Consider the following 22,381-nt stretch of genomic DNA (forward strand, 5'->3'; position numbering starts at 1 on the left):
CTCAGTTTGTGGTACTTTGTTACAGCTGCCAAGAATTCTAAGGAAATGATTATTTTGAACTCCTCTTAGACACAAACAGAGAACCGTCAGTTACCATACAATCCTACCGTGGGAGTTTTGTGGCTCACCTGTGTGCCACCAAGTTTGCGTCTTGAAAACAGTTTCCAGGGTTGCGCTATATAGCTCGTCTCTTTAGGTGGGTTAGTAAAACGATAATCAAGAGCCGCTGGCGATGCCCAAGGGAGGATAGCTCTCTTCCACACATTCTGGATGACTTAACTACTCCATTATTTCAAAATCTTTCCCCCACCCCAAATCTTTTTATTACAGAAAATCTCTAAGAAAAATATAATGAGCTTATTTAAGTACTGCTGAGATTCAATCTTAGTCACACATGATCAATTTTGATTCCCCCACTCAAACCCTCCCACATCAAATTATTTTGAAGAACATCTCAGACTTTATGTCATTTTTAACAGCTTTATTGAGATCCGATTGACATGCCATATAGTTCACCTCTTTCATGTACAACTCAGTGGTTTTTAGTATATTTACAGAATTGTGCAACCATCACTGTAATCTAATTTTAAAACACTTTTATCATCCCCAAAAGAAAATCTGTATTCATTAGCTGTCAATATCTATTCCTCTCTCAAGCTCCCCAATTTATCTGTAAATATTTCATATGTGCTTCTAGAAAGGTAGGAACAATTTTAAAAATACATGGTAATATCACATATAAACTTTTTAAAACAATAATGATTTAATATCAAAGATAAAATCACGGTCATATTTTCTTGACTACTCTATACTTTCAGTTTGCTTGAATTAGGGTCCAAATAAAATCCTTACATTGCAATTGCTTGATATATCTGTTAGTTTTCTTTTCATCTATAGGTTCTCTCTCTGACTTTTTTTTCCTTACAAATTTTTATTGAAGAAGATAGGTTATGCGTTCTATAAAGTTTGCTAGGGTCTAGGATTTTCTGATTGTATCCTCGTGTCATTATTTGCCATGTTCCGCTATCCCGTGTATTTCCTATACATTGGTGGCTGGATCTGGGATCTTAATCAGATTCAATGGTTTTTCTTTGTTTGGATAAGACAACTTCATAGGTAGAAGTGTCGTGTCAAAATTTCTTTAAAATTTTCTTTTATTGGGGCTCCTGGGTGGCTCAATCAGTTAAGGCTCAGGTCATGAACTCAGGGTCCCAGGATCGAGCCCCACTTTGGGCTCTCTGCTTGGTGAGGAGCCTGCTTCTCCCTCTGCCCCTCCCCCTGCTCATGTTCTTTCTTTCTCTCTCTCTCTCTCTCAAATAAATAAATAAAATATTTTAAAAATAAAATAAAATATGGGCTGCCTGACTGGCTCAATCAGTTAAGCGTCTTCCTTGGGCTCAGATCATGATCCCAGGGTCCTGGCATGGAGTCTTGCGTCAGGCTCCCTGCTCAGCGGGGAGCCTGCTCCTTCCTCTACCTGCCGCTCCCCCTGCTTGTGCTCTCTCCCTCTGACAAATAAATAAAATCTTTAAAAAAATAAAATAAAATGAATTTTTTATTGTGAAATACATCATACCTGCAGCAGTGTATAAAAATAGCTGCATAGTTTAAAAAATAATAATAAAACAAACATCCAACATCCATCGCAGAGAATAAAAAACAATAAGAATATTGCCAGGTCCTTAGAAATACCCAGGCTGCCTTCTCTAATAAAATCTTCAATTAAACACTCTCTTCCCACCCCATTCTAGAGGTAAGCACTATTCTGACTTTTGTGATAATTATTTCTTTACTTTCTTTATGCCCTTTATGAATATATTCCTAAAAAGAATATTGTTTGGCTTTGCCTTTAGGTCTATTATTCCATGACTTGCTTAACAGTCCCCCCCAACACTGTTTTGAGATTCGTCCATGCTGTTTCAGATAACTGTAGTTCATTCATTTTCACTGTTATATAGTATTACATTATATGAATATACTAGTTTATTCTTTTGTAGTGGATATTTAGATTGTCCCCAGTTTTTTGACATTACAAACAATAATGCTATGAACATTTTTGTGCATGTCTCCTCTTGCATGTGTGTAGAATTTCTTTAAGATGTATATAGATATATAGATATATAGATAGACATATATAGATATATATAGATATCGATATCTATATATATCAGGGTAAAACTAATGGGTATAGGGCATGCACATATTCGACTTAGTAAGTAAGGTCAAATTATTTTCCAAAGTGTTTATACCAGTTTAGACTCCCACTAACAATAGATGAGAGCTACCCATTGCTCTGAATTCTTGCTGATGTTTGGTATTGTCAGTTTCACCAATTGGAGGGTTCAAATTCTCTGTTAATAAAAATGTATAAAATTAGGGCTCCTGGCTGGCTCAATCAGAAGAGGTGTGACTCTTGATCTCAAGATCCTGGGTTCAAGCCCCATGTTGGGTGTTGGTATTACTAAAAAGTAAATAAATAAATAGACTTCAAAAAAAAAAGATGTGTAAAATTATACTATCTAATTGATATTTCAACTGAATTCACAAGAATCCTGGTCAAATATTGCTACTGCTTTTCTCTTTTTTTCAGGAAAATGTAAAGCTTTGTATTTTAAAAATGACATGAAAGCACTTCACCTATTGGTTGTCACTGAAAATATACCATGATTTTTGAAGAAGGAGAGGGTGATATTTGTGTAATTTAACGGCTGGAAAGGCGTTTGTAAGATGAATGACCACTTACTCATAGCCATGTAGCAGCTAAGCATTATGGTGTTAAGAATTTACACAAACTCTGGGGCGCCTGGGTGGCACAGCGGTTAAGCGTCTGCCTTCGGCTCAAGGCGTGATCTCGGCGTTGTGGGATCGAGCCCCACATCAGGCTCCTCTGCTGTGAGCCTGCTTCTTCCTCTCCCACTCCCCCTGCTTGTGTTCCCTCTCTCCCTGGCTGTCTCTATCTCTGTCGAATGAATAAATAAAACCTTAAAAAAAAAAAAAGAATTTACACAAACTCTGTCCTTTGTAGAGCAAATGCAAGTCACCCATTCAACCCAGAAATAAACTTACTCTTCTCTCTTTTGATTTATTCTTTCATCTCATTCCTCCTGGTTACTTCTTGCCCCTTTAGGAGCTTCTTTACAGTAGGCTTTATATCATGAGATCAGGAATGAAAATTTCGCACTTGGTATGCATAATTAACTGTACAATCGAAGGCTCTAGATAATGTAGGGCTGCCTTTGCAGAGTGGTGTTTGAGGAGTAACTTAGGTCCCATACTAGACACGACTCTTGGCACCCTTCAAAGAAAGATGGGCATTATCTCACCTCCCAAATGTTAGCCTATATTTCATACCCCAAAATATTTCAGTCCATGAAATTTGCTCTTTCTAGAATTATTTTTTTCTACTAATTTCCAGGGAAAATCAAGTGTGCATAGAAACCATTCCTAATCTTTCTTTCTTTCTTTTCTTTCTTTCTTTCTTGAGTAAAAATTATTATTTTTATTAAATCTCAACTCGAACACATTTTAAAAAGTATAATTAACATACAGTGTTACATTAGTTTCAGGTGTACAATGTATTGATTCAACAATTCTATACATTACTCAGTGCTCATTGAGGAAGTGTGCTCTTAATCCCCTTCATCTATTTCACCCATCCTTCTACCCATCTTCCCTCTGGGGACCACCAGTTTGCTCTCTGTATTTACGAGTATGGTTTTTTTGTTTGTCTCTTTGCTTGTTTTGTTGCCTAAATTCCACACGAGTGAAATCATATGGTATTTGTCTTTCTCTATTTCTCTCATTTGTTATTTGACTAATTTCCTTCACTCTTCCCACTTCTCATAGAGATTTCTGCCTTGTGCCCAAGATTCTTTGAAGAAGCATCGTATCTTCATGATTTGGGGTTCTTGAACCTTGCTCCGCCCAAGCTGATATACTGCAAACTTGCAATCATCGCTTTCTTTTAAAGCTTGCAGTAACCAAGCTATAAATAAAAGGTAATGCATTTGATCTTGGCAGTTAGAAGGCTTACAGCCCATTTTTTCCTCGTTGCTAGCCTGCTTCATTGCTTTTACCTCTTCATGCCTCACTTACCTCATGCCTCTTCCTCTAGTTCTTTGTTGGATCCAAGGTAGACACTATTTTTTTAAGAACTATTAATTGTGATAAAATCCACCAAGATGATATCGGCCATCTTGACCATTTTTTTAAGTGTACAGTTCAGTAGCGTTAAGTACATGCGGATGGTTGTGCAACCCATCTCCAAAACCCTTTTCATCTTGCAAAACTGAAACCTGCACCCATTAAACACCAACTCTCCATTCCCCCCCTTCCCTCCCACCCATGGCAATCACCATTCTACTTTCTGTCTCTATGAATTTGACTACTCTAGGGACCTCATACAAGTAGAATCATGCAGTGTTTGTCTTTTTGTGAGTGGTTTATTTCACTTTGCATGTCCTCAGACATGCATTTCAGAGTTCAACCATGTTGTAGCACGTACTAGAATTTCCTAATTTTTTCTTTTAAGATTTTATTTATATATTTGACAGAGAGAGAGACAGCCAGAGAGAGAGGGAACACAAGCAGGGGGAGTGGGAGAGGAAGAAGCAGGCTCATAGCGCAGGAGCCTGATGTGGGGCTCGATCCCATAACGCCGGGATCATGCCCTGGGCTGAAGGCAGACGCTTAACGACTGAGCCACCCAGGCGCCCCTAGAATTTCCTAATTATTTTTCGAATTCTGAATAATAGCTCATTGTACGTATAGACCACATTTGTTTGTCCATTCATCTGTAGATGGGTATCTGGGTCGCTTCTACCTTTTGGTTATTGTGAATAATGCTGCTATGAATGTGGGTGTGCAAATATCTCTTCGTGACCCTCTTTCCGTTCTTTTGAGTATATACCCAGAAGTGGAACTGCTGGATCATATGGTAATTCTATTTTTAATTTTTTGAGAAACTGCCATCCTTTTTTCCACAGTGGCTGCTCCATGGCAGACGCTTTTGTTTCTGTCATTCCCTATGGGGTAAAAATGATTGTGCTGTAGACTACAGCTGAGGAAAAGGATTGTATGACCAAGAACGAACACTGGCAATTATCATGCTTTATCATAAAATTATTTACATAATTAAAAGCATGGAATTCCTAGAATTGGGATTCACCTTACAAACCATTTGGTCCACTCCCCTCATCTACAGGTAAGTAAGCGGCGACTCTAAGAGGGCAGCAAAGGGCTTGTGAGGTCAAAGGGCTAGTTAAGGGAAAGCTCAGAACTGGCATCCAGGGCTTTCCAGCCTTCAACTTACTGCGAAGAAAATAATTTTCAACTTGAGATATATATTCGATGAAGAACAAGAATTATGGGATGGATAATTCAAAACATCCTCTGGGGTGTACTCTCTGTGTGTTTTGCTTTTGTTTCTGTGGCTGGTTTTCAGCCTTCCTAATTGCCTTGGTTGACATTGAAACCGAGCCCGCCTTTCTCGTTGCCTCTACTGACTGGGTCCTGAGCATCCTTGGAGATGGAGGGGGAGACAAAGAAAACCAGCCCGTAATTAGGATCCACCGAGCTCGGAACGCGACCCTCTGCTCTTCCGCGCGCTACCCAGGGCTGCTGGTGTGCGGCGCGGATTTAGCTGCCATCCCGGGGCCTCAAAGACCCCCGCGCGCGAGGAGGACGGTTTCTGGCTCTCTACTGTCCCCAAGCTCCGGAATCCAAACCGGAGGGTTCAGGGACTCCCGGGGGGCAAGGCAGCCCTTGCCGCGCCCCCTCCCCAGCCACAGCGACGGAGCTCCGGCCACTTCCCCGGCGGAACGGCGCCCGATCTCCCCCGCCACAGTCGGGGAGCCCCGGTCGCGGCGGAGCGTTGGCTGCGGACCACGGCGGGCACGTGGGCTCGGCCGCAGCGCTGCGCCAGGCACCGGCTCCCCAGCTCGGCCCAACCTCTCGGCTCCCGCCTCGGCCCCTGCCGGTGGGGAGAGGGATCCTCCCCCCTTCCACTTTGCACCAGTCCGAGGGAATTTGCGGTCGGTGACGCGCATCCTTAAGCGAGCCACCTGCAGCGCGGGGCGCGCCGCTCTGGGCGGCATCGCAGGGCTGGGCCGGCGCGGCCTGGGGACCCCGGGCTCCGGAGGCCATGCCGGCGTGGGCGCGCCGTGGCGGCCGGCTGCCGCTGCTCGGTAAGGCCCCGCACGCCCGCTCGCAGCCCCCGCAGCCCCCCGCGCGGCCCTCGCCCCCACCCCGCACTGTGGACCCGGGCGCGCGCCTCCGGGTCCCCGCCGCCTCGCTCCTCCCCGCGCTCGCTCTTCCCTCGCTCCCGCGCCCCTCCCCTCTTTCGCGCCCTCCCGCCTCGCCCCGAACTTGCCCGCGGCCCCCGCCTGCCCACCCCACGGCGTCTTCCCTCTTTTCTAACGCCGCCGCTCCCGCTCGGCCCGCGTCCCGAACGGCGGCCCGGACTCCGCGGGCGGCCTCCCGACGAGCTGCCCGGGGCCGGGGCCAGAGCCGCGGCCGCGCCAGCCCCCCGCACCCGCGCCGCCGCCCGCTCGGCCCCCGCGCTGGGTGGTAGGCGGTGCGCCCGAGGCCGCGGCCCCGAGGGTGGCTCCAGGGGGCTCCGGACCGCTCCTGGACTGACCCCGGAGACCGGAGACTCCCGGGTGGCGTCTTTGACTCTTCTTTTGAGGTTCTGATTTATGGAGTGAACTCTGAGGGGGAAAGGCGCCCGCGTTCTCCCCCAGAGCTAGTCACCCCGAGTAACGACCCCCACCCCAGCCGAATTTCGGTGGGATCAACGAAAAGCTACTTTGGAAATGTTATGCAAACAGGATTTACATATGAAAAGACTAGCTACCCCTTCTAACTGGCATTAAACCCCAAGGGGGTTTTCAAGGACTCAGCTGACCGTTCCCAAATAATCTCCTGGATGGCATAGTCGGCAATGAGAGGGAGAAAAAAATCCCCTTTAGATCCAGCTCGTCGATTCGGAAGAATAAGAGGGTTGATTTGAATTTAGGGTGAAGGAGACATTTGTGGGAGCCTGAGGAGCCCAGGAGCCTTGGGTCCCTGTCTAGCCCTGCAACCTTGGGACTGGCACTCACCGCCCCCGCCCCGGCGTCCTCCTCTGTCCGTCCAGTGAGGGTGCCCGGCTCTGTCTCCGCCAGCTCCAAAATTCTAGCATTCTAACTTGAAGCCTTTGCGGTACATGGAAAAACTATTTTCATTAGAGACGTGCAGGAATTATTTCCAATAGCTTTTGTTAAAAATAATTCAGCATGAGAGAGTAAGAAATGTAACATAAGGGGGAGAAGAGTGGGAAAACAGACCTTTTGCATTTCTTAAACATTTATCTTTGCTAATTGGTAAATATGTACATTTCAAATGTATCGTACAATATGTTTTTCAGTCTATTAATACAAAAAGCTGGCTCTCTGTTACATATGAAATTAAGTAGTAAGTGAATTTTTCAATAGCATACAGAGGCTTACAAAGATTCGTACTTGCAACTATATTTAAGCTGCACTGAATTCCTTTATGTTTAGGAACAATCTCAGAAATTTCTACATCTCTTTCCAGACTTTTCTAAATGAGGTGTAATTTGCATACAGCAAATATGCACCCATCTTAACAGTACGATTCCATTAGTTTTGATATGTGTATGTACCCACAGAACCTTGACTATAGATAGAGAGCAATTCTAGCCCCACCCCCTCTCAGTCAATCCCCCCAAAGGTAGCCACCTTTCAGACTTTTAATACCATTCCTTTGCCTGTTTCTGCACTTCACATGCACCAAATCGTTCTCTTTTCTCTTTCCTGTCCAGCTGCTTTTACTCAACATTGTGATTGGGAGATTCAACCTTGGTCTCCGTAGCAGTGGGTTTTTCTAAATTTTTTTAAACTGCGGAGTGCTATTGCTAAGTCTGAATATACTATACAATTTATTTATCCATTCTGTTGTTGAAGAACATTTAGGTTGTTTCCAATTTTGTTAAATTAGGAATGACACTGCTGTGAACATTGTTTTACATGTTTCTGGTGGATATAAACACTCATTTTTCTTAGGATGCTGCCCACCAGTAGTATTCCCGGATCATAGGGAAAGGCATAGATTCAGTTTTGGTAGATACTATCAGTTTTCCAAAGTGACCCTACCGATTTACATTCCCTCTGCCTGCTTTTGGGAGTTCCAGATCCTCCCATCTTTACCAATACTTGGTATTACAGATTTTCTTGAACAAAGGAGTAGAACGTGAGAAACTTAAAGTGAGGACTTCAAAATATTTAAAAACTTTAAATTCCTTGAATTGTAAGATACAATGCCCATTTCCCTTATATTATCAGCTCTACCTCTCATGGATAATGATGAAGCTTTCCAAGTAGGATTTAAAGAATGGAAATGTGCTCTCCAACGTCTTAACTGCATTATGTGCAGAGACTGGAGAAGAGGAGGGGGATTTCAATATTTCAATAAGTAAGATGCTATCTCCTTCATTCATGTTAGAAAATTCATAGTCAGAGCCTTGAATTACACATTTTATTGTCATGCTCTGCCCTTGTTGCTTTTCATGCTTTATTTGCCTTCTTGCAAACTTCTAGCCTGAGGGGGGATGATTCAGGAGGAGGTGAAGGGAAGGGACACTAGGCAAAGATAGGTTTGGATTAGAGGGGACACCAGACCTGGTGGCATGATAATCAGGTCCCCTTTGAATCTAAAAGTCTAGTTCTAATTGTTGCTGACATATAGTCTAGATCAGCTGTTCATTTCTTCTTAGGTACTTCACATCGACCCATAGTAAATTATCTCTGAGGCTGAGTTGTGAACTCTTTGCCTTTCATGAAAGAGTGGCTCTACTTTTTATAACTAAAAAGGCACTTTCAGGAACTCTTCGTTATGAATTAAGATTTTGTCACTGCTGTTAAATTCTGTTGGTGAACTGCAAAACAATCAGGTAATGAGATGTGAAATGTGGAGGAGGAAGACCTTACTTATATTCCAGAGAGGACTTTGGATAAGAAAGTTGAAGAGGAAGCATGCGTGAGAAAGAAAAACATTTTTTTATCTGATAAAATTTCTTGTGCTGGGCACAAGGGCAAGGATGAAAAAGACTGAAGATAAAGAAACTTACATATAATAGCTAATTCCATTCTATTTAAGAAACGCATGGTGTTGGGAAGAAACATTTTCTAAGTGGTTCTTTGAGCAAAGTTTATCGACCTCACTTTACTCCCAAAGAGCATCTCTCTCCCTTGCGAAGCCCACAGGAAGGTTCAGTGCTAGCACTTTCTACACAGTTCTTTTTGTTCCTGTCATCTTGTCACTCTTCAGTGAAACTCAGCAAGCAGTGTGACAAGAGCCCTTAACGTTCAATGTTCAAGATTACAAGCGTGCCAACTCCCCAGACACCCACCATATACTCCTTCATCCTTGGGTAAAGATTCTGATTTGACAAAAAGCAAATAATGTCAAAAGTATTGTATCATATCATTTTTCTTGATGTTGAAAGGGACCTTGCGGGGACAGGAGTAAGAATTTGGAGGGGGAGATATGAGGGATCGAAAATTAGCTTAGCTTGCTTTATCATTTGTGGGGCTTGGTCTTGCCACATGCTCTATCCTTCATTCACTCCGAAATAACAGACTTTTGTGAATCTCACTATAGGTGGTTTGTCTGAGTAGAACTTCTTGGTTTTTGTCAGGTGACACTGTGATCTTAAGATTTTTCCATGACTTCCAAAAGAGCCTTAGCCACTGCTTAGTTAGGTAGCCATAGTCATGTGGCCAAAGGTTTTTCTGTCTTGGAGGGGGCTGGCCTATGAGCTTTATATGTAGGTGACTGACTTAGGTGTCTCTACCTTACGAGACTATACCGTCAGTGGTCCTCAAGTGAGAAAAACTTCTGTAGAACTCACTGATGGTCGTTAATTTGAATCATGCAGTTCTGCTCGATGGGTACCAACACATGTGGAGGAAATTTAAAAATAATATAAAGTACACACACACTGTTCTTTTGTGGCTAGAGGAATTGCATAAGATCCTAAAAGAGGAACTATTGTTATTTTTTAGGTTTAAACAGTAAAAATTTTTTTTTCACTGCTGTCATTATAAGTCAAATGGTAGCCAAGAGTCCTCCAAAAAATTATTTACAGTCTACACTAAAACAGAATATTGTCATTATTTATACAAACTGTTATGTTTGGATTATAAGATATTCACTGACCTCCGTCTTCAAATGCTTTGCTACTTGGGTTAGGATTTTCCTAATGGTAGGGATTCTGTTCTTGGAGGCAATGCAGATGGATGTATTAGGACTAACAAGACAGGAAACAAGTGTTCTTTCTTCTGGCAGGGAATTTCTCTGCACTTAAGTTCCTCATTTGTAAAAAGGAGATAAGCAGTATCTTACTCTTTCATCAGATAATCCTGTAAAGTACAGCTGCGTTCCTTGTGAGGCAGGTGCTTTGCAGAAAGGGAAGCATATAACGTCTGAAGAAATCATTAGGATTTAGAGTCACAGGATGTTCCTCCTTCCTTTCTTAGACACTTTTGAGCACTGCCTATACCTAGGACTTGTGTAAGTCCCCCATAGTACTGGTTCCTGCCCTCAAAGAGCTCACAGTCTAATGGTGGGGGTGTTGGCAGGGAAAGGTCAGGCATATAAAAGGGAAATTGCGGTGCGGTTTTGGAAATATGCACAAAGACAGATCCTGTAATACAGACTGAGAAAGTAAGGCAAGGCTTCCAAGCGGAAGTCATGCCAGAGCCGGGAATAGAAAGATAAGGAAGAGTTGACAGGGAAAGGGAAGGAGGACATTCCAGCCAAACCGGAAAGCAAAGAAAAGGTAGAGAGGTAAGAAACATGCAGTAGATGGAAAAGTATAGCTCCGTTCCGGGTTGTTAGGACACCATGTACAAGGCTTCCGGGACAGAGTAGCTATCATTTGAAAGGCTGTGATTCAGAAAACTGTTTGAAGACTGTTCAGTGGATGGCTTTCAGAACATTCCGGGTTGCCAGAGGCTTAGTGTGTAATGTGTAAGGAGTGTTTTGGTGATGTGTTGAGGGACTTGGACTTTATCATATACACCAAGAGTTTCTGGATGGAATTCAGCTATCCACTGTATTCCTCAGAGAGGGTGTGTGTGTGTGTGTGCGTGTGTGTTTTGGAGAGAGATTAATTCATTGCATTCATCAGATTTTCAAAGGGGTCTGACTTAAGAAAGAGTAAGCACCGTTGCTGTAGGCTGTTGAGGAATTTGAACAGAGGGGTGATTTGCTCTGATGCATATTTTGGAAAGACATTTCTGTAGAGAGGATGGATGTCAGACTGACTGGTCCACAGCAGGGAGGCCAGCTAGGAACTTGAGGGCAGTCTCTGAGGCTAGAGACAACTAGAGCTTGAACCGGGGCAACGGTAATAGAGATGTGGAGCTGTACATGGATTTGGGAATTACCAAGAGGTTGAAATGTCAAGGCTTGGCAACGGCCTGGCTGATGGGAAGTGAGGGAGGGGGAGGAGTCAAAGATGGCGTCTAGGTTTCCGACTTCGATGGCAGTAGCCCTGTTGCCACTAACTTTGAGGAAAGAGAAAGGAGAGAGTAGATTTAGGAAGGAGAGTTCAGGCTGAGTTTAAGGTTCCTGGGACTGCCCAGATATGTAGTTATACACACTGGAGGGATGAATATGAAACTCATGAGCAAACAGATGGCACTTAAAATCATGACCATTTTCAGAAAAAAGAGCATAGAATGAGTAGAAGTGACGAGACCTTAGAGCTACCCATTTCTAAGGAAAAACACTCCTGTATGTGTCCTCCTCTCCAGTAATAGCACTGAACATTTCTGGCCACCAAAAGGCTGTGTGTGTGTGTGCGCGTGTGTGTCCATGCATGCGTGTGCGTGTGTGTTGCAGGGGGGTGTTGCCCACACCAAGCAATTCTCGGACACCAGCTGATGTCCTGTAATTTCACTCAATTCTGACACTATCTACCTGGAGACAGCATCAGATTCCACAGGTCAGGAGTTCAGATCCTTCCACTTGCCACTTCAGACGTCCATCCCAAGTCTGGGCTGTCTCCTGGACTTCTGACCACGGGTCAGAAATCAGAGGTTTTCATGACCCCCCTCTTCAAGTTTGATTAATTTGCAACAGTAGCTCACAGAACTTAGAAAAGCATTTTACTTACTAGATTACTAGTTTGTTATGAAAGGCTCTAACTCAGGAGCAGCCAGATGGAAGAGGAGGATAGAGCAAGGTGTGCGGGGCGGGGGGGGGGGGTGTGTGTCTTCCACACCCTCTCCAGGAAGCCCCTCTCTGGGCACCTGCACGTCCTCTCCAACCTGCCAATCCAAAAATGTGTAGGGAGTTTAATCAGCAGCTCCCCTCCTTCCCAGAGGTCAGTGGGTAGGGCTGAAAGCTTCCACCCTCTGATTACTTAGTCTTTTTGGCTATCAGGCCCATCCTAAGGCCATCTAGGGACCCCACCCTAAGTCACCTCATTAGCATCAACTCCAGTGTGCTCAAAAGGGGCTCACCATGGATAACAAGACACCCCTGTCACACCGGAAATTCCAAGGGTTTTAGGAGTTTTGTGCCAGGAACCGGGACTGGTCAAACATATTTATTATACCACACCAGTCCGGTCTACTGCCCTCTTTTTCCAGGTGAGGGAAATGGGGTCCAGAAAGGTTAAGGGACTTGCTGAAATTCAGTCATCCAAGTGGGTAACTCTCAGAAGAGGGGCTTGGAACTCAAACCTCATAAGTCTTCGCCAGCTCTCTGTGCTTCCCAGGAGACTCAGCTTGGAGAACCTGAAAATGGCGTGCCCTGACATGCTCTGACATGCTCTGACATGCTCTGACATGCTCTGATTGTTTTATAATGTCTGAATCTGTCACTCTTTCAGTGGAGGAGATTTTACTTTTACTTAAAATTTTATTTTTGATTGGTGCTAAATTTTTTTTTCCACTTACCCCCACCCTAGCCCTGTCTCTTCAAAGCACATCACTTTGGGGACTTTTCCAATTCCAAAGTTGTCCTCATTAGCTCAGACTGGGTTTGGAGCTGGACTCTAGGAAGTGCTACCAGGGTTTGGGAATGGATTCTCATTAAGAAACTTACTCTCAATGGGGGCAAATTCATCCTCTGGCTTTTTAAAAAGTCAGGTCTATTAAGGTACAGTTTTCATATTGCAGATTTTACCCTTTTTAGTGTACGGTTCCCTGAGCTTAACCAATAACTACCATCGTATAACTAGCACCACTATTAAGATATAGAACATTTCCATTCCCCCCCAACAAAGCTTCTCTTTTCTTCTTCATAGTTAATCAACCCCAATACCCACCTCCAACCTCTGGTGACCTATAATTTTTCCTTTTCCAGAATGTCACGTAAGTGGAATTTTATAATATGTAGACCTTTGAGTCTGTTCCTTTCACACAGCATGATTATTTGAGATTTATCCATGTTGTTATGTATGTCAGTACTCCAAAACTGAAACTCAGTCAAGGAGCTTTGAAGATTAGTAACTTTCATTAAGTGCTTCATGAATTGGACAGCACCCCATCTAGCAAGTAGAAGGAGCTCCAGGAGCTGTACAAAACAGAAGGATTTTATAGGCAGACATGGGGTGGACAGTTAGCAAAAGAAAAGGAAGGACTGCTTCAGACAAGTCACCTTCCTTTAGGGAGATAAACAGGGTGTCTTGTTAGGTGGATTACTTCGTCTTTCCTTGGGGGATGGAGAGGACCCTTTTGATAGATTAACTCATTGGAGCTGACCAGAGGATTTCTGACTGGCTAGTGAAGACCACATTTCTAGGGAAGGTTGGAATTGCCATTAGGTTAGGTATTAAGCCCTGGTTTGGTGACTTGGCCATAACATGAATAACTCAGTTTTGGGCCTTGGTTTTCTTTTTAGCAGTGCTTTTCCCCATTCCATTACTAACTAGTATTTCATTATTGGGTGTGCCACAAGTGGTTTATCCATTAACCAGCTGACGTTCACTTGTTTGCTTCTAGTTTCTGGCAGTTATAAATAAAGCTGCTGTAAATATTTGAATATAAGTTTTGGTGTGAGCATAGGTTTTAATTTCTCTTGGGTAAACACCTAAAAGTGACAGTGTATTACTGGAATGTGTGCTCAGTGAATATTCAACTTTATGAGAAACTGCCAGTTCTCAAAGTGATTGTACCATTTTTCATCCCCATTAACAATGTATGAGAGTTGCAGTTGTTCGACGTCATTGTCACCACTTGGTATGGTCAGTTTTTTGTCTTTGTTTTTTAACCCTTCTCATAGGGGTGTAGCAATATGTCATGGTGGTTTTAATTTACGTTTCCCTAAATGACTAATGATGTTGGTCATCTTTCTGTGTGCTTAATTGTCATCCTATACTATGTCTGGTGAAGTGTTTCCTAAGATCTTTTGCCTATTTTTAAAAATCAAGTTGTTTTGAAAATATTTTTTCCAGTCTATGGCTTCTCTTTTCATTTTTTTAAAGAGAGCTTCTTTTGGGGAGCAGAAGTTATTAATTTTGATGAAGTCCACTAGTGGAAAAAATTAGCCTTAGACTAAACACTGCTCTGGTCCTACCTAACTGAGCTTAAAGGAAGAACTGATAGGAACAAAGTGTCTACAATGAACTTAACTACATCCCATAAAAATGTTCAAAAATATGTAATCAAATACAGAAACATCTGACATCAGGTGAAATTCACAATGCCTGGTTTCCAGTCACAAATTAATAGACAAACAAAAGATTAAAAATTTAACCCACAGAGAACAGTCAGTCATCCGAAAGGGACCCAGAAATGACATAGAATATAAAATTAGTAGACAAGGACATTAAAATAGTTGTTTTATTATATTCCACATAGTTCTGAAACTGGAAGAAAGATTAGACATGTTAAGCAGGGACGCAGGAAATATAAAAAAATCACACAAATTGAACTTCTAGAGATGAAAATTGCAATTACACTGGAAGGAGTTGACAGCAGATTGACTGCAGAAGAAAAGATTAGTGAACTTGAAGACAGAAAAATGAACAGAGAGAAAAGACAAAATAAAATGACAGAGAGTCAGTGAGAACTTCAGTTGGTCAAATAGACATGTAAATCTGCTGTCAGAATGTATCTTTTTTTCTGGATGCTTTTAAGAGTTTCTCTTTATCATTGGCATTACGCAATTTGGTTATAATGTACCTTTTGTAGTTTTTTTTCCTGCATCATGTGTTTGGGTTTTTTGGGCTTCTTAGATGTGTGGGCTTATCATTTACATGAGATTTGGACATTTTCTCCATTATTTCATCAACTATTTTTTCTGACCTTCTTTTCCCCACCCATTCTTTCCAATGACGTGTATATTTGACCTCCAAAAGTGAGTAAAATATAAGAATTTTTTTATTGAAAGATAATTGACTATTTAAGGCAAAATAATAACAGTGACTTGTTGGGTTTATAATTTATGTCGAGGTGCAATGTATGATTCCAATAACACAAAACCAGGGATGAAATTGAAATATATATTGTAAGATCCTTATATTGTATATGAGGTGGTATAACAGTACTTAAAAGACCGCATTAAGGTAAAGATGTATACTATAAACCCTAAAGCAAATGCTAAAATAACAAAGCAAAACATTATGGCTAATAATCCAAGAAACGAGATGAAGTAGAATCATAAAATATCCTCACTTATTCCCAAAGGAGACAGAAAAAGAGGAAAAGGGGGAAAAGAACAGATGGAATGAATAGAAAAAAAAGAATAATATGATAGATTTAAATCTAAGCATATCAACAATTTCATTAAGTTGAAATAATCTACACATCATAATTAAAAGGCAGAGGCTGTCAGACTTCGTAAAAAAAAAAAGTAGCAAGTCCCAACTATGGTGCATAAACAAAGCCAATCTTGGATATGAAGACACAAAAACGTTAAAAGTAAAAGGATGTAGAGGAGGAAATCCCGTGACAACACTAATCAAAAGCTGGAGAGGCTAAATAACAGACAAAGTATATTTCAGAGCAATGAATATTAGTAGGGGCAGAAAGTCATGTCATAATGCTATAAGGACATCAAAAGGACATAAAAATCATAAACATTTATGCATCTAATAGCAGAGTTTGAAAATACATGGATCAAAATCTGATTGAACTGCCAAGAGAAATGGACAAATCCACAATTATATTCAGAGAGTTCAACAGTCTTCCAATAATTGATAGAAAAAAGAAGTCAGTAATTTATAGAAGACTTGAACAACAATATCAACCAACTTAATCTAATTTACATTTATAGAATATTCCACTAACAAAGAGCTGAATGTACATTCTTGTCAAGTGCACATAATATACTTACCAAGCTAGGCCATATTCTGGACCATAGACAAGCTTCGGTGAATTTTAAAAGATTCAAGACATATAAAATATATCCTGTGACTTCACTGGTAATTAAATTAGAAATTAATAACAGAAAGACACGTGGAAAGTCATCAAATATTTGGAAACCAAAGAACACATTTCTGAATAATCCGTGGGTCAAAGAAGTAACCAGAAGATAAATGAGAATGTATGTTGAACTGAGTGCAAGTGAAGTGCAATATATTGGAATTTGTGGGATGTTCCTAAAGCGGTACTAAAGAGGAAATTTATAGCCTTAAATTACTAAGTATTAAGTGGTGAGTAGCCTTTAATTATAATGCTACAAATTTAAACTAATGAGCTGGAATTCAGACATAAGAAAGCGGGGGAAATAATAAATTAAACCCCATGTAAACAAAAGAAAGGAAACAAACATGATGAAAGTGAAAAATCAATGAAATAGGAGAAAAAGGAGAAAATCAATGCAACCAAGATCACTAAAAGATCAGTAATATTGCTAGACTACTAACCAAACTGATCAGGAAAAAAGAGAGAAGACACACCTTTCCAACATCAGGAGTAAGTGAGGCAACATCACTACAGAATCTATACATACTAAAAGGACAATATGGAATATTATTAAAAACCTTATGCCTATACTTTGACAACTTCCATTTAATGGAAAAAATTCCTTGAAAGATACATACTACCAAAGTTCATTCAAGGAAAATTGATAACCTAAACAATGTTATACCTGTTAAAGAAATTGAGTTTGTAGTTAAAAATATTCCCACAATGAAAACTACTGGGGCAGATGGCTTTACTGGGGAATCCACCAAATATTTAAAGAAGAAATAATACCAAAACTGTACAAACTTTTCTAGAAAATTTGAGAGAAGATAATGCTTTTCACCTAATTCTATGAGGCCAGCTTACTCTGATTCCAAAACCGAAGATATTAGAAGCAAGAAACAAAAACAAACCTACAGACCAATAATTACCATGAACATAAAGGTGAAAATTCTTAGCAATACTCTCACAAGTTGAATTCAATCATATATAAAAAAGATAATACTCATACCCAACCGGTTTATTTCAGGAAGGCAAGATTGGTTAACATTGGGGCGCCTGGGTGGCGCCGACGTTAAGCGTCTGCCTTTGGCTCATTGCGTGGTCCCAGAGCTCTGGGATCGAGGCCCACGTCAGGCTCCTCTGCTGAGAGCCTGCTTCTTCTTCTCCCACTCCCCCTGCTTGTGTTCCCTCTTTCCCTGGCTGTCTATCTCTCTGTCAAATAAATAAATAAAATCTTTATTAAAAAAAAAAGATTGGTTAACATTTGCAAAGGAATCAATACAGTTCAGCATATTCACAGATAGAAAAGAAAAGTCACTAAAAAAACAAAAACAAACTTATATGATTATCTCAATAGATACAAAAAATGCATTTGACCAAATACAATATCCATTCCTAATAAAATTTCCCAGCAAACTAGGAATAGAAGTGATGGATGCTGAAAAACCTTTAACAGACATCATACTTTTAATATCAAGTGGCTGAATATTTTCTACTAAGATCAGAAATAAGGCAAGGGTGACTATTCTTACTACTTCTTTTCAACATTGTACTGGAGATTCTAGTCAGTATAATAAGGCAAGAAGAAGAAATTAAAGGAACCCAGATTGGAAAAGAAGTAAAATTGTCTTTATTTGCAAACAACATGATCATCTATGTATAAAATCCTATGCACTTATAAAGAAGTAATTACAACTAAGAAGCAAGTTCTATAAATTTGTAAGATGGAAGATCAGTGTAGGAATTTAATTTTGTTTCTATAACTAAGAATCAGATATTAAAGTAAAAATGTCCAGAAAGATGAAATAGTGATAAAGAAAGGCAAGATCTGTGCATTGAAAACTATAAAAAAAATTGCTAAGAGAAATTAAAGGAGATCTAAATAGAGAGATATACCATATGTATGTATTGTAAGACTCGGTATTGTTAAAATGTCAGTTGTACTCAATTGATCCAGTGATTCAATACAATTTCTACCAAAACCCCTGCAGACCTTTTTGCAGATTTTAACAGGCTGATTCTACACTTAATATGAAAATGAAAGAGATGTACAATACCCAAAAAACTTTGAAAAGAACAAAGTTGGAAAACTTACCATCTTGATTTCAAGGCTTATTATAAAGCAGTAATAATCGAGACAGTGTGAAATCAGCATCCGGATAGACAAGTAGATCAATGGAAGAGTATAAGGATTTCAGAAGTTAGAAATATGCAATCATTTTCGAAGAAGGTGTGGAGGTAATGCAGTGGAGAAATCATTACTCTTTCAATGAATGGTGCTGAAACAATTGAAGATTCACATGTAAATATAATCCTATGAAAAGTTTGATCCATAGTCTTACCATTTAAAAGTCTACACAGAATGGATCATAGACCTAAATGTAAAACTAAAATGTACATTTAGAACCTAAAACTATAAAACTAGGAGAAAACTTTTATAACCTTAGATGGAACAAAGATTTTTTAGATACAAAACCAAAAGCATGGGGCGCCTGGGTGGCACAGCGGTTAAGTGTCTGCTTTCGGCTCAGGGCGTGATCCCGGCGATCTGGGATCGAGCCCCACATCAGGCTCTTCCACTATGAGCCTGCTTCTTCCTCTCCCACTCCCCCTGCTTGTGTTCCCTCTCTCGCTGGCTGTCTCTATCTCTGTCAAATAAATAAATAAAATCTAAAAAAAAAAAAAAAAAAAAAAACCAAAAGCATGATCCATGAAAGAATGATAAATTGGACATCTTCAAGATTAAGAATTTTTAGTCTTCAAAAGACAAGCCACAGATTGGCAGAAAATATTTGTCAATTACATATTTGATAAGGACTTGTATCCAGAATCTATTTTTAAAAAGAACTCTCGAAACTTGAAGATGGCCATGTAAGAGGCTCCTGAACTCACTTCCTCCCATGGACACACCAAATCTACAGCTGCACATGGAACAATTCACTCTGAAAGAAATCCAGAAACTAGCTGAATGACTCTTAACACATCACTCCGATGAGGAAAAATCCCACATTGAAATGGGTGGAAAAGGCAGAGACACATGTCAGTTTCACTAGAACCCAATCCCCAACACAGCAATACACAATGAAGAGGGAACTCACAACTCCCAGCTTCTCCCTAAGGAATGAAAGGTTTGGATCCAACATCTAGCATTCTTATTTTATTATTTATTTATTTATTTATTTATTTATTTATTTATTTATTGTGATATGTTAGTCACCATACAGTACATCATTAGTTTTTGATGTAGTGTTCCATGATTCATTGTTTGCGTATAACACCCAGTGCTCCATGTAATATGTGCCCTCCTTAATACCCTTCACTGGGCTAGCCCATCCCCCACTCCCCTCCCCTCTGAAGCCCTCAGATTGTTTCCCGGAATCCATAGTTTCTGTGGTTCATTTCCTATTATTAAGACTTCCACTTGAGGGACAGACTCTCAAAACACATGGCTCTGAAAACCTAAGGGGTTTTTGCATCTTTGAGACCCGTCAGATTCTAGCAAACAAAGAAACAATTCTTTGGCCTTGGGAGGACTCCCTAGGGCTCCCTGCAGAAGCAACAGACACAAATGTGTATCTCCAGGTCTTTTCCTTAAAGAGAGCTGTTTGCAGCCTGAGGTCTAGGCTCCCAATTTAGCATGCATCTAGGAACTGACTACAATCCTGCTCGAGACTGGGGAGGCTGACGAGCACCATCTCCACATTTTCTTGCTGCTGGTATCTTCTCGAAAGGAGCATGTGCACGTTTGGAGCCCCGGATTTTGTAGGTGCCACCCAGAGGACTCACCCTTTAACTGCCTGGCACTGGTGGCCAGCAGGGTTTGCATTGATGGGTCCCCCAAGGCTGTAGCAAACAAAGAAACAGTTCCTACCTAAGTGGCTATCCCCCGGGGCTCTGTGCAAAGGAAGCAGACAAAAGGTTCCAGCTCCTGGTCTTTTGCTGAAAGACGTCTATTTGCATACTTGAAAAACCACTGCGGAGTGTCTGGCTTCCAATCACTCTTTATCTAGGTGCTGACTGAGATCCTCCCCTTTGAGATACTGACAGGTCTTGGCATACATTCATTATTAGGAGCCAGTAAGAACAAAAAAGGTGGCTTGGACAATCACAAAGGTTTGAGAGGCAACTGAGACCTTAGCCTGGACTGAATGATAAGGTTTATCTCCTATAGGAGATCATTCTGTGAAGATTGGGAGAGGGGGCTGTTTTATCCAATGCACAGAAACCAACACAGAGAGTAAAGGAAAATGAAGAGAACTATGTTCCAAACAAAAGAATAAGATAAAACTCCAGAAATAAACCTTAGTGAAACAAAGATCAATTGTTGACCTATAAAGAGTTCAAAGTAATGGTCATAAGGGCTCCACAGAAATACAAAAGATTGTAAAACTACTATGAACACTTAAATGCCAACAAATTGGACAATCTAGCAAAAATGGATAAACTTCTAAAAAACATCCACCCTACCAAAGACTGAATCATGAAACAGAAAATGTGGACAGAATTACTAGTAAGGAGATTGAATCGGTACTGAAAAACGTACCAAAAAAGAAAATCCAGGACCAGATGGCTTCATTGGTAAATTCTACCAAACATTTAAGGAAAAATGAATGCCAATCTTTCTCAAATTCTTCCCCCAAAAAGAGAACAGAAGAAAACACTTATAAACTCATTTTATGTGGCCAGCATAACCCTGATATCAAAAGCAGGCAAAGACATTACAAGAAATGAAAATTACAGGTCAGTATCCCTGATGAAAAGAGATGGAAACATTGTCAACAAAATTTTGGCAATCAAAATTCAACAATATACCAGAAGGATCATATGCCATATCTAATGAGATTTATTCCAGGGGTGCTCAGATGGTTCAACATCTGCAAATCAATGTGACACACCGCATTAACAAATGAAGGATTAAAACCCTATGATCATCTCAATAGATGCAGAAGAAGCTTTTTAAAAAATTCAGCATCCATTCATGATAAAAACTTTCAACAAAGTGGGTTTAGACAGAATATACCTCAATGTAATAAAGGCCATATGTGACAAGCCCACAGCTAATATCAGTGATTAAAAGCTAAAAGCCTTTTCTCTACCATTGGGAAGAAGACATGGATGCCTATTTTTCCCCACTTCTGTTCAACATAGTACTGAATACTCTTGTGAGAGCAGTTAGGCAAGAAAAGGAAATAAAAGGCATCCAAATCAGAAAGGAAGAAGAAAAACTGATTCTGTTTGCAAGTGGCATGTTATTACATATATAAAACCCTGAAGACTCCAACCAAAAACTGTTTGAACTAATTAACGAATTCGGTAAATTTGTGGGATACAAAATCAATATATAAAATTCAGTTTTTGGTTCTATACACTCACAACAAACTATCAGGAAGGATATTAAGAAAGGAATTCCATTTACAATTGCATCATAAAGAATAAAATATCTAGAAATAAATATAACCAAAGAAGTAAAAAATCTGTACACTGAAAAGTATAGATACTGATCAAAGAAATTAACTAAGACAAATAAATGGAAAGAATTTCCACGCTCATGGATTGGAAGAATTAATATTGTTAAAAATGTCTGTATTATTTAAAGCCATCTACAGATTCAGTGCTATCTCTATCAAAATTCCAATGGCATTTTTCATAGAATTAGAAAAAACGATCCTTAAATTTGTGTGGAACCACAAAAGACCCTAAATAATTAGAGCAAACTTGAGAAAGAACAAAGTGAAAGGCATCACACTTTCTGATTCCAAACACTATTACCAAGCTATAGAATTCAAACCAGTACAGTACTGGCATAAAAACAGACACATAGATCAGTGGAACAGAATAGAGAGCCCAGAAATAAAATCATGCATATATGGTTAATTAATTTATGACAAAGGAGCCACGTGTATACAATCAAGGAAAGATAATCTCTTTAATAAAAGGTGTTGGGAAAACTGGACAGC

At 40.4% G+C, this 22,381-nt stretch overlaps 1 protein-coding gene across 1 annotated transcript in view; it reads left to right on the forward strand.

Annotated features, from left to right (window-relative positions):
- The first annotated feature begins 6,113 nt into the window (after nucleotides 1-6,113).
- Nucleotides 6,114-22,381, forward strand: part of FLT3 (fms related receptor tyrosine kinase 3) — a 73,620-nt gene continuing 57,352 nt past the window's right edge. Inside the window, exon 1 of the mRNA XM_026493053.4 lies at nucleotides 6,114-6,185. Within this exon, the coding sequence (XP_026348838.1) occupies nucleotides 6,143-6,185 (43 nt within the window). The 5' untranslated portion in view covers nucleotides 6,114-6,142. The remainder of the gene's footprint in view (nucleotides 6,186-22,381) is intronic.

The sequence above is a fragment of the Ursus arctos genome, unplaced genomic scaffold (assembly GCF_023065955.2).
Source record: "Ursus arctos isolate Adak ecotype North America unplaced genomic scaffold, UrsArc2.0 scaffold_10, whole genome shotgun sequence".
In the NCBI taxonomy this organism is placed as follows: Eukaryota; Metazoa; Chordata; class Mammalia; order Carnivora; family Ursidae; genus Ursus; species Ursus arctos.